A 12,993-nucleotide genomic window follows, 5' to 3' on the forward strand; every position below is an offset into this window, starting at 1 on the left:
AGAAAATATGGGATAAGTTTACATTGTTATGCTGATGATACTCAAACTATTTATTTCAACAAGACCTGATGAGACTACTAAATTATCTAAGCTAACAGAGTGTGTTAAAGATGTAAGGAACTGGACGACCAATCATTTTCTCAGATATTATTTATTAGACCAAAAAACAATACCAAAACCTCTTAGATTACAGTTTGTATCTAGAAAAATGTACTAGAACTTGTCTTTTGAAAATCATATTTCACATTACAAAAACAGTATTCTTCCCTCTTAGAAACGTTCCAAGCTGATGCAGAAAAGCTAGTTCATGCATTCATGACCTTAAGACTGTTGTCCTGCATCTTCAATAAACAAGCTACATGTAGCCCAAAATGCAGCTGCTGGAGCTTAGCTTTAGTTCAAAAGGGTTCAACATTTTTTTGTTATCAGCCATAACTTATGGGGCAAAAATAGAGTAGACACTGGAAACACTGGATGAAGCTTTCCTGTCGACCGCCCACGTTCGCACACAACATCAAATGGAGTGTACTTTGAAAGGCTACGCCGACTGTTTAAGTACACTTGGGGTTTAACCCCCCCCCCCCCCCCGAGGACTTCAGATGATGTTAACCTTGAACCAACTCTACCTAATTTTGATTGCCACATATAATCATAGCTGTTAATCGTGTTTACCAGTTCTGTTTGAATGCATATCATTAAATAACTGCATGACTTTCACTGTACACCAGTGCTGGGGGTGCTCCAAGACATTTCTGAAAACTCCATAAACTCAGCCATGTCGTCTTATTTGTTTCTTACAAGGTAAACTTTATAAGATAAAGTAACCAAGTTATACTTACGGAAATGACCATTAAGGGGCAACACTTAAGATAAGGCAACATGTAAAAGTTATTTCAATTATGTCAATTCACCTTAATTTATATATCGCTTTATACAATTCCGATTGTGTAAATGCAGCTTTATAGTGTTCAACAGGAAGAAATATTTCAATGATGGCAAAAAAATCAATTCTCCTATAAAGCAACTCTAAAAACAAGACAATAGTGAACAGTAAATTTTTCAGTTACGATCAATTCATCATTGATTTAGTGATGTCATCATCCAGCTCAGCTCTGTCAGAAATGGAAAAGTCAGATTCATATCAAATTGTTTATATTTGTATTGAGAATTTTCACAGTGACATTTCAAATGTATCTGTGGGTGTGATGAATCGATTTTTCATTACAGTGATCCAAATTAAATGGTCTTCTATCATAGTGAATATGCAGGTAAATTTCTGAAACTGCTGTAATTCATAAACCTTATGCATTCAATGCAGGACAGTACAATTTTATTCCAGAGCAAGTCAGAAAATGACATTTCAAGTCTGTTTGACATGCAAAACCTTTTCACACTGAAGGTATGTGAAAGGCCTCTCTACAGTGTGAGGTCTCGTGTGAATGGTAATGTTTGCTTTATTCCACACTAAGGCCAGACGAAAGGCTTCTGTCTAGCGTGAACCTCAAGGATTGATTTGTTTATGCAAGTCTTTCCACGGTGATGGCACAAGAAAAGCCTCTAATGTGATTTTCTTTCATGATTCTTAAGCTGATTTCTGTCTCTGAAAGCCCTTCCACACTTATAACATTTAATACAATTCTCTGTTGAGTGAATTCTCATGTGGTTATTAAGGGTAAATTTATATCTGAAACTCTTTCCACACTGATCACATATGAATGGCTTCTCTCCAGTGTGAATTGTCATGTGGGATTTAAGGTTTTTCTTGTGTGGAAAACTGTTTCCGCACTGAAGGCATATAAAAGGCTGCTCTCCAGTGTGAACTCTCATATGGACATCGAGGCTTCCTTTTCGAGTAAAAGTTTTTCCACACTGTTGACAGGTGAAAGGGCTCTCTCCGCTGTGAACTCTCATGTGAACTTTTAGATTTCCTTTTAGGTTGAAACTCTTTCCACACTGATCACACACAAATGGCTTCTCTCCAGTGTGAATTATCATGTGGTTTTTAAGGTTTCCTTGTTGATCAAAACTTTTTCCACACAGTTGGCAGTTAAAAGAGCTCTCTCCATTGTGAAATTTCATGTGGATTTTAAAGTTACTAGATTGATTGAAACTTTTTCCACACTGTTGGCAAGTATAAGGCTTCACTCCAGTGTGAATTCTCATGTGATCTCTAAGATTTCCTTTTCGGCCAAAACTCTTTCCACATTGAGGGCATGTGTAAGGCTTCTCTCCAGTGTGAATTCTCAGGTGATCTTTAAGGTTTCCTTTTTTGCTAAATCTTTTTCCACACTGCAGGCATGTGGAAGAGCTCTCTTTAGTATGAGCTCTCAAATGTAATATAAAGTTTGCTTTTCTGTTAAAATATTTTCCACACTGTTGGCAGGTGAAAGAGCTCTCTCCAGTGTGAACTCTCATGTGGACTTTAAGGTGTGCTTTTTGAGTAAAGCACTTTCCACACTCTTGGCAGGTGAAAGGCTTCTCTCCAGTATGGATTCTCAGATGGACTGTAAGGTTTGCATGTTGATTGAAACGCTTTCCACAATAAAAGCAGATTAATGGAGGCAGAGGCCGTAACTTTGGGCCTCTCTTTTTAGTCTGAGAGCAGCATTTTTCTACAGGTATAGTTTCAAGATGCTTCTCAAACTGATGTTTCTCTTCCATTTCATTCAGTAAATTATACTCCTCTTTCAGCGGCATCAGATCTAAGGTGAAAAAAGACAAATAAAAGCCATTAAACGGTATATTCTACTTGTCTGTAAGCAGTATGCTTTACTAATAAGGGGTGTATCTGTACTTGTTCCTCCGAACCGTTTTAAGCCAATTTTAGAACGTCCCACATAGGCCAACTCTTAACAATTCATTAGACCACTAGCTTGTTGTGTCAAACCAATATAACACCTAGATAATACGCAATGGCGTTGAAAAGGTCACGGTTGACTTAGGCGGAAGTACCGAGTCAGTGTTTACAAATGTGCAGAAGGAGGACCATATACACATATTCAAATGTCTTTGTGTCCGTTTATCGTTTAAAATGCCCATTTCGTGTGCGTATCCTGGGTGTTTTAATATTAAAAAGCCTAAAAGAAAATTTTGGATTTTACGTCAACGTTACCTTTTCCACGTAATTGCGTATTACATGACGTCACAAACGCGCATCACAGAACAGAGCAAGGCGAGCATTTGTGCTTATAAAACTTAAACTTTTTTATTTATTTTTGAAATGACCGATCGTTTCGCTAGATAAGACCCTTATTCATCGTCTGGTATCGTAAAGCCCTTTGAAGCTGCACTGAAACTGTCATTTGGACCTTGAACCGTTTGGGTCCCATTGAAGTCCATTATATGGAGAAATGTTTTCATCAAAAACCTTAATTTCTTTTCGACTGAAGAAAGAAAGACATCTGGGATGACATGGGGGTGAGTAAATTATCAGCAAAAGTGAACTAATCCTTTAATGTACGTGATCTCACAGTCTGAAGCGTCTGTCATAGCAAATCAACACATGCTGTTGTGAATAATTAAGCAAAGCGTCTTCTCATAGGATAAGAACATGCAGTATCATGAATTTGTGATGTTAACACGATGTGAGATGAAAATACCGCAAAATAGCTTAAAACTACCCAGTCTTCTCCAACAATTAATATTAACAGATGCTAACATTGTCTTCTATCATGTGCAACACAAACACCTCTGCTAAAATCTCAGAAAAGGTAGTTTAGGGTTTCATGACCCTTTAAGACCATTTTAGAAGGTCTTGGTCCCACATTTGTACTCTGTCTTGTCTCAGTCTCAGACTAAAGGCCTTTTCACACTAAACACGAAAATTCGGCTCGATGACGCTTTTAAATCGAAACAATAGATCCTAGCACACCATGCGCGATCATTTGCGGCGCAAAAAGCCTGCAATTTGGATTTGTATAGAATTTTGTATATTTGTAATATTATGTGTCTGGTCATGTGATCTGTCCGCACAAGGCAACCCTCCACGTCAAATAAAACTGGTTTAATTAGGCCAATCATATAACATTCTTCAGTTCAGCTGAGAATAAAAACCAACCTGTTTGTTCCTCAGTATCTTCTTGTTTCACCTTGCATGCTTCTTCAATCTTAATGTCTTCACTCTCCTCTTTAATAAACGCCATTGTGGATCTCAGCTGCTTCAGCAGAAGCTTTTCGGTGTGTTTGGACACTCTGTCATATTTAAGATTACAATTATTAACAGAAAGACAAATAAATACAAACGTATTCTCTATGTGTGTCTCAATCAGCTCCCTAGTTCATTAGTCAGTGCAATGGTACAAAATTGGTCAAAGTGATATTTGGTCTGGCCAAAATAACATTCATAACTAGCATTTATAAAATAACACAAATGAGAAAGCTCCTACTGAGCCATTTATAATGTATGTTTAGTATTTAATGATTCATAGCATATTTAATGGATTGTAAAAGCTGTTTCTCGTTTCATTTACATTGTTTTGAGCAGCAGGTCTCGTCAAAGTTTCACTAAACAACTGATTGAACTGACTTTAATATTATCTATATTATAATATTTATATATTATTTGAGTTTAAGCTCAGTTTCTCTCATCACTTCTTGATAGTGACCGAAATCATGTTCACGATCTAGGGAGCGAAAATGAGACGCGTCCATCAACGTTAAATAATGCATTACAATGTTACATTCTATAAGAATACATCACTTGAAAACATTTTTTTTTTAAATTGCAAGGTTTGCATCCTTGACGCTTATAAACAAACCTCTCTTCCGCCGAATCCCAACAGATGCAGGGACGCGTCGCAGCGTTGTGACGTCACCACGTCAGATCATAATAAGAGTCCTATTCCCACGCTGTGTCTAAAATGACAAAAGTGCATAGAAATGTATAGACAAACAGCTGTATTCAGAGTTAAATTCTTGGTGGAATACATGTTTAAATACATTTTATCCAATTACATACTAAAAGTAATCACCACTATTTGGAACATTTAATACGTGAGATTCTGTTCAAAATTCCCAGCTGTCATGAGTGCCAGAAAAAGCCCTCTTTATCTTTCCAGAAAAAGCCATAGCAGAAACTAACATTTTACTGTTATTTAATTTTGCTTTAAAAACACCATATGTGCCATATTAAATGTGACCATGGACCACAAAACCAATCATAAGGGACAATTTTACAAAATTGAGATTTATACATCATCTGAAAGCTGAATAAATAAGATTTCCATTGATGTATGGTTTGTTAGGATAGGACAATATTTGTCCGAGATACAACTTGTCAATCTGAGGGTGCAAAAAAAATCGAAATATTGAGAAAATCGCCTTTAAAGCTGTACAGATGAAGTCCTTAGCAATGCATATTACTAATCAAAAATTACATTTTGATATATTTATGGTAGGAAATGTACAAAATATCTTTATGGAACATAGGGGTGTGCATTATGATGATTTTTGATCGTGGACGATAAAAACGTCTCCACGATCTGTTTTTGAAGAAATATCGTAGTATCGTGCAACAGTGACGCCTCGATCCGTCTCTATATGCTGTACAACGCCACATCCATTCAGTGTTAACTCAGCGGTAGAATTACTGCACTTATTCGCAATCACAAAAGTACATTATTTGCGTATGCTAAACTTTTTATTCACGCGCTGGTCTGACGTGCGTTTTTTCTGAGCCCGTACACCGGAAGCGCGCGAACTAAAACGCCTGTCTAACAGCGCCTGATTACTCAACTAAGTTATCTTTTGAACTAATACTGTCAAAACACACAAGCTTTACATATAGACTTTACATATGTCCCAAACCTGTATTAATTTCTGTCTTATGCTGAACACAAAAGAAGATATTTTGAAGAATGAGGGTAACCAAACAGCTGCTGGTCCACACTGACTTTGATAGCAGGACAAAAAAAAAAAAAAAAAAAAAAAAAAAAAAAAAAAAAGTTTAAAAAGTTAAAACAACAAAACACAAAGAGAAAAAAATAACTCGCTACTCTTGACTGAAAAAAAATGTTACTTTAATAGGAATCAATCTATATAGTGTTTTATTTTTATATTTGTATAATTCAGTTTCTTGAATGCTCCTGCTAAATTTGCCTATTTAACCTGAAAATTAAACACTGTTTGTTTTATTTCTATATTATGTGTATTTTTAATGTGTATCTTTGTTCTTATTTTTTAATGACAAAGATTTTCATCTTCGTCCACTTTGGCCTAAATAGCCACCATTCTTTTTTATATTTTGTTACCTTGAAAGGATTTGTCTTTATAATAGGGAAATTAGTTTGGCTGTACTGTACAGACAAAATAGTAAAACCAACATGACAAAGAATCGTGATATTTCTAAAATATTTTTTTGCCATATCGTCCACCCCTAATGGAACATGATTGTTACTTAATTTCCTAATGATTTTTGGCATAAAAGAAAAATCTATAATTTTGACCCATACCATACCTGTCTTAAGACTGGATTTGTGGTCCAGGGTCACAAATGTGAGTGTGTTTGTGGTCACTATGAGTTTCCACCTGAGCAGCATCAAATGTCTTTAAAGCATAGGTCTGCAATTAGCGGCCCCCGGGCCACATGTGGCCCGCAAGCAAAAACATCTGGCCCGTGAGATTGTTTGAACTAGAGAATGAAAATTTAAAAAAATAAATGATACTTTAAAAAAAAAATCGGACTGACAGTCTCAAAAAGGCTCTTTATTTGGAAACCTCATTTTTCAGAACAGAAACATTTCAATCGATCTAAATTCTTATTTGTTATATCTGGATACGAGGGTGAATAAGCGCATCAGCGAGGTGCAGAGTGAACGCTCAACATGCAAAAACAAATTACGTCAGCGGACAGCGTCTGGTGCTGAAATTCCAATAGTCTCTAAAACACAAGTTGTCACTCAAACAACGGACATAGGGGTCATATTATTGTGAAAATTAAAACACTTCTTTCAAACAGGCCAGACATCAAACATAGGTATACGTAGGAACAGAAATGTGAGTAGCACGAGTTTCAAACAGCGTGCGTGTTATTTAGGCCTTTATATGACTGTGATGGCACAACAAATATAAACCAATAATAATGCATTGCACTGTCGGAAGCAAATCAGAGCTAAAAGGCTGAATCTACTCGACCATGGGCTGCCGGGCTCGGCCCCTGAAACGACAGAGCAGACGTGCTTACAGTAGCCCTGAATTATGTCCAGCCACATTCATTAAAAATAAAATGTCAGATTTTAGACACAATAACTACCTAGTCTAGTGTGAAAAGTGGCATCTCCCGCTGGTCACTATTTTCTGGATATCTGGTGAAATAGACGTCACTTTAATCCTCAGGCAGTTCTCGAGGTTTTGGTTAGTCTATTTCTCTCGTGCGTCTTTATTGCATTCATTGCTGAGAAGGACGACTCGCACACGTAGGTGGAAGGGAACATGGTCAGAATGAAAAGTGCTAGTTTCTTCAGGTTGCTGTATTCCTCAGAGCCTAGTAAGCCCACCCAAAAGGCACTAACAGTCTCCGCACTTCTGAGCGCATCTCGCACAACTGAGGTGGTTTGGAAGTCAACCATTTCCACGTATAAAGTCAATGATGTCTTTTGGGATGGAGTAGTCATCAAACCGAGAAGTAAAGTTGGCTCGAAGGCCCTTGATGAAGTCAACCATCAGCTCCGTCACTTCTCCCGCTGTCTTCTTCAGTGTGCTGAAATGGAGGAGTCTGCCGGTAGATATGTCTGCCTCAAGCATCTCAAGCTTCCTCGTGAATGACTCCAGTTTTTCAACCATGTCCACGATGGTTTTGTCTCTCCCCTGTAGCTGAAGGTTAAGCAGGTTTAGGTGGCCCAATATGTCAGATAAAAACGCGACATTGGACATGAACTTTTCATCCTCCAGCAGGATAAGGTGGTCAGCTGCTGCCTTGCTCTTGCTCATTCCAAGTAATACTTTGATCTCATTCAGTAGCGCACAGAAGCGATCCAGCGCTTTCCCCTTGCTTAACCAGCGCACATCATTGTGAAGCAGCAAGTCGTCGTGGGTGGCATCTGCTGACTCAGCCATAAGTTGTCGGAAAAGTTTAGCTGAATGATGAAGTTTACTTTGTATGCTTTGCACAAAATTAACAAACTGTACACTGAAACAAAATAACCAGAACATTAACAATAACACTGATAGAGCTGGTGGTTTTATCTGTCAATCAGATGCGCTCTCGGCCACTGATGCTCGTGACGTTTTCTTTTAGAATTATCATTGGCTGACAGAAATAAAAATGTGTATTTTAGATTGAAATAAGATCAAGACCCTCGATCACGTCATGATCTATTCTTGTACAGCGCTCAAAATTGTGGACAACATAAGCCAGTTCCCCCCAGGGCCGTGCCCCCCCAAACGAGTTACTGTGCCCGCCACTTTCCATCCTTTCCCCTCCTTACTGAACGTGATTGATTTCGAAAGCGAAAGTGAAACCGATAAAACAGCGCACATAAAAAAGCGATTGCACGCATTAGCGAGCGTCAGCAACTGCACGCGATCACAGATTTCCCAACTGATATAGATCTTTTATATATAAAAAAGAATATTTTATCTCACAACTCTTATAATTATGGCTTTTATCGAGCATGAGGGACAATACCGACTAATTTTCTTTCAGTTTACTTTCGTGAATTTAAATGTGTGCAGCTTTCGTAGGATGCAGCCCTCCGTTTGAGAGGCACCAATAGATAAGCTTTGTTGAACTGAAAAAAAGCTCTGAATGAGGAGTTGATTCCTCTTGATGGGATCGACTCTCGATTCCCAACGCCTTGGAATCGATTCCCAGCCCTAACCCTCTTATCTCCCTATAGACCTTTTTCTGAACGCGGAAGTCTCCCCCGATTAGAACGGTGCTTTACATTTCTGGTTCTAGTCACATTTACATATTTTCCGAGCCGATAACATAATGTCAAACCAAGGTCATTTTTAAAAAATCATGTGGCGCCATTGTTTCATCACATGACCGTCTTTTTGCAGTAAAGGACCAGTCCAAAATTAAAATTAAAATTAAATTATGCAAAAATGGCAAATTTAATTTTTTAATTTTGCTCTAAATGTTGCACGTGTATGGGAAAATGTAAATTTAAATAGAGAAATAAATTGCCATTTTACATATTGCATTGCCATTTTGCATATTACATTGCAAATTGAATTTTGCTACACAAATGCTTCCATGGTCAAAAGCATTCTGCTTGTCCTAACACATTTTAGACAGATGTTTCCAAAGAAGAACCAGATAGCCCTTCCGAAGATTCAGGGTAAATTGTCTAATGTCTTTGATCAGTATTTTCAGTAATTTTTACGTTCCTTTTCTACGCACAGACAGAAAACAATTGAATCCAACATGGGTCTTTTTAAACCCATTTTATGCATGCATGTAAGTTGTCTGGTTCATGCATTCTAGGGTTAACATTTTGAACAATTTTAAAATTACCTGATATTTAGAGGTTTTCCATGACTGTGGGAACCCTATGATTTCACCTGTGTCTTTGATAAACATTATTTATGTAATAATATTGTCTTCTCCACCTCAAAATATAGCTGGGGGTCATAGTCTTGGAGTCTATAGAGAAGACATACAATGTGGGGTCATGGTGTGCAATAGCAGAGATTCATCCAGTGTCTTCTCCAGCATTAGGCACTAGTTCTGTGTCTGATTTCACCACAGAGGCTCGAGGTGTGTCCCTAAAGTTTACTTCCAAGACGTAGAATCTGTGATTCCGAAAGTACCGTGAATATCCACGTGATATAACTTCGTGACTGACTTTGACTTCGTACTTCCGCTCAATTTCAGTTCACTTCTGATATAGCAAACCAGCTCCCAGATTATCTCCGGCTCCGCACCAGCCATCCAACCAACGAACAGAGGGCAGGCTGAGAGCCATGACGTAGACGCTAAGCGCCGAATTTAAGATAGTAGTTTAGGTTAGGTAAATCTAAAACGACAGTGGACACGGAGACACGGGATGCTATTCGCTCTGTTGTGGAGAACTGAAGCCCGAACAATTAGTGTGTTTGGTTCACATTTTGAATGGAGGTGATGTTGTAACCCTATATGCTGTATTTACTCTGAATCACTTAATACACAGGTCTATTTTGACATTGTCTTGTCAGGTATTTTGTTCCGTTCATTGCTACAGTTATCACTGTCAATCATAGAAAAGACTTGCGGAATTGAGGAACTCTGGGATTCTCTCAAGGTTTTTCTTCCACTGCGGTCACCTGAGTTTGTGTTCCATGCCATTGTCACCCTTGGCCTGCTCAGTTGTAAACAGGTAATATTCAGAAATGATCAATTATGCTGCACTGACACTGTCATGGCCTGTTTACACCTGGCCATCTCATACGTTTTGATCGGATAGCTATCCAATCGTGAAAAGACCAGGTGTAAATGCCCTCCGACATGCTTTTGAGACGGATTAAAATCTGATCGCTCAAACCACTTCAGGGGGTGGTCTGGACCGCATTCTAGACAAAACATGACAAGGGAAAATGCATCTGGTTGTTAAAAACATATGTAAATTTTACTCCTCCCATAATGTTAAAATAATAAAGAGCATTTTATAGGCTATGATATGTTATAGTAAGATATGACAGCGCAAATGCAACATGCATTCTGACATGAATCTATTCAGCAAGCCGACGCAAAAACTGCCGCAAATGAAACTGAAAATATGTTGCAAATGCTTAACACACAATCATCTTCATTAAAAGTAGTGAGACTTAACGATCTTACCAGTGCTTATGCCACACTCTCTCCTGTTGCGGTCTTTCATCTTGAAATTAGCTGATGATGAATAAATGCAGTGCATATCTGTTGCTTTCATTGTAGTGAAATCTGTTAAAATTGCATATAGTATGGGAACTGAAGATCGGATATACTGTATATCCATTTTGTGAAGACACATTTATGGCCAAGTGTAAATGGAACAGTTTTAAAAAATCAGATAGCTATCCGATCAGAGAAAATGCATGAAGTGACCAGGTGGAAATAGGCCCTCAGATAAGAACAAAAGGTTGAACTGAATTAAGCTGGATAATGACATTATTTACTGCCTTCATAATTGAGTTTCATAACTAATGAACTTTACAATGAACTAATCTAACAATAACGATGCTTATAATAATGATATTTAATTGTGAAATTTGTGAATGTAAGTATCTGGAAATTTTCAAAGATGAATTTCATATTCACAAAGGTGTGTCCTGCGACAAACCAATATTGAATTATACTGAATTATACAAAACAACTGAATTATAGTGAAGTGAAGTGACATACTGCCAAGTATGGTGACCCATACTCGGAATTTGTGCTCTGCATTTAACCCATCCAAGTGCACACACACAGCAGTGAACACACGCACACCGTGAACATACACCCGGAGCAGTGGGCAGCCATTTATGCTGCGGCGCCCGGGGAGCAGTTGGGGGTTCGGTACCTTACTCAAGGGCACCTCAGTCGTGGTATTGAGGGTGGAGAGAGCGCTGGACATTCACTCCCCCCACCTACAATCCCTGCCGACCCGAGACTCGAACACGCAACCTTTGGATTACGAGTCCGACTCTCTAACCATTAGGCCACGACTTCCCCATTGTTAAAATTTACATATGTTTTTAACAACCAGATGCATTTTCCCTTGTCATGTTTTGTCTAGAATGCAGTCCAGACCACCTGGACTGCATTCTTATTATTAAGAGGTTCGGAGGGCGCTAAAGAAAGTGAACGTCAGGAAAGCAGCCGGACCTGATGGGATAACCGGCCGTGTTCTGAGGTCCTGCGCCGATCAGCTCGCTGGTTTGTTCACGTCTATCTTTAATGAGTACCTTGCTACCTCCGTGGTTCCCACTTCATTCAAAAAATCCATTATTAACCCTTTGCCAAAGAACAATAAACCCTCTTGCCTGAATGACTATCGCCCAGTTGCCCTCACATCTATAGTCATGAAGGTTTTTGAGAGACTTGTAAAGAGCCACATTTGCTCCTCCATCCCTGATACTCTGGACCCTCTTCAGTTTGCCTATCGCCCAAACAGATCCACGGACGATGCCATTTCTCACGTTCTCCACTCTTCCCTCACACACTTGGATAGCAACAATGGAAATTATGTAAGGCTGCTATTCATTGACTATAGCTCAGCTTTCAACACTATAGTCCCCATCAAGCTGGCATCTAAACTCACAGACCTCGGCCTAAACTCCTCACTCTGTGACTGGATTCAAGACTTCCTCACCGGCAGACCTCAAGTGGTGAAAGTTGGCCAGTTCACCTCAAACTCCATCACTCTGAACATAGGAGCCCCACAGGGCTGTGTCCTGAGTCCCCTGCTCTACTCTCTCTACACGCATGACTGCGTGTCCTCTCACAGCTCCACATCTATTGTCAAATTCGCTGATGATACTGTGGTTCTGGGCCTCATCTCCAACAACGATGAGACCTCATACTTGGATGAGGTAGAGAGACTCACATCATGGTGCCAGGACAACTGTCTCTCTCTGAATGTGAGCAAAACTAAAGAGCTGATCATGGACTTTAGGAAGAGACAGCAGCAGCCCTACACTCCTCTTATGATCAGTGGGACCCCTGTGGAGAGGGTGAGTAGCTTCAAGTACCTCGGTGTAAACATCTCCGAGAACCTGACTTGGACTACACACATCCAAACACAGCTTACGAAAGTCAGGCAAAGACTGTACCATCTGCGACAGCTGAGGAAATTCAGGGTCTCACCAGCAATCCTGAAAACTTTCTATTCAGGGACCATAGAAAGTGTATTGACTCAGTGCATCTCAGTGTGGTATGGAAACAGCTCCAATCAGGACTGCAAAGCTCTACAGAGAGTTGTGCGCTTAGCCGAGCGCATCTCAGGGTCTGCTCTCCCCTCTCTGCAGGACATCTACCTCAAACGCTGCAAAAATAGAGCTGTCAAAATAATCAAGGACTCAAATCACCCTGGTAACCAGCTATTCACTTTG

General features: G+C 39.2%; 1 protein-coding gene across 1 annotated transcript; it reads right to left on the reverse strand.

Moving 5' to 3' along the window:
• Positions 1–139: 139 nt before the first annotated feature.
• LOC306861643 (uncharacterized protein) lies at positions 140–4,854 on the reverse strand. Its single transcript, XM_079404038.1, has 3 exons — positions 4,758–4,854; positions 4,058–4,191; positions 140–2,702 (listed from the first exon to the last, which is right to left on the reverse strand). Exons 2-3 carry the CDS (start codon positions 4,140–4,142, stop codon positions 1,558–1,560), a joined length of 1,230 nt encoding a protein of 409 aa, XP_079260164.1. The 5' UTR covers positions 4,143–4,191; positions 4,758–4,854; the 3' UTR covers positions 140–1,557.
• Between the last annotated feature and the right edge of the window lie 8,139 nt (positions 4,855–12,993).

This window comes from Barbus barbus (assembly GCF_936440315.1).
Source record: "Barbus barbus genome assembly, chromosome: 42".
NCBI classification, from domain to species: domain Eukaryota; kingdom Metazoa; phylum Chordata; class Actinopteri; order Cypriniformes; family Cyprinidae; genus Barbus; species Barbus barbus.

What these genes read in the sequence shown, in the direction of transcription:
- LOC306861643 (XM_079404038.1), bottom strand. Translation starts at nt 4,142, where the DNA reads ATGGCGTTTATTAAAGAGGAGAGTGAAGACATTAAGATTGAAGAAGCA. An exon ending in AGATACTGAGGAACAAACAG is followed by an intron (nt 2,703 to 4,057) that starts GTTGGTTTTTAT and finishes TTTTCACCTTAG; the next exon opens with ATCTGATGCCGCTGAAAGAG.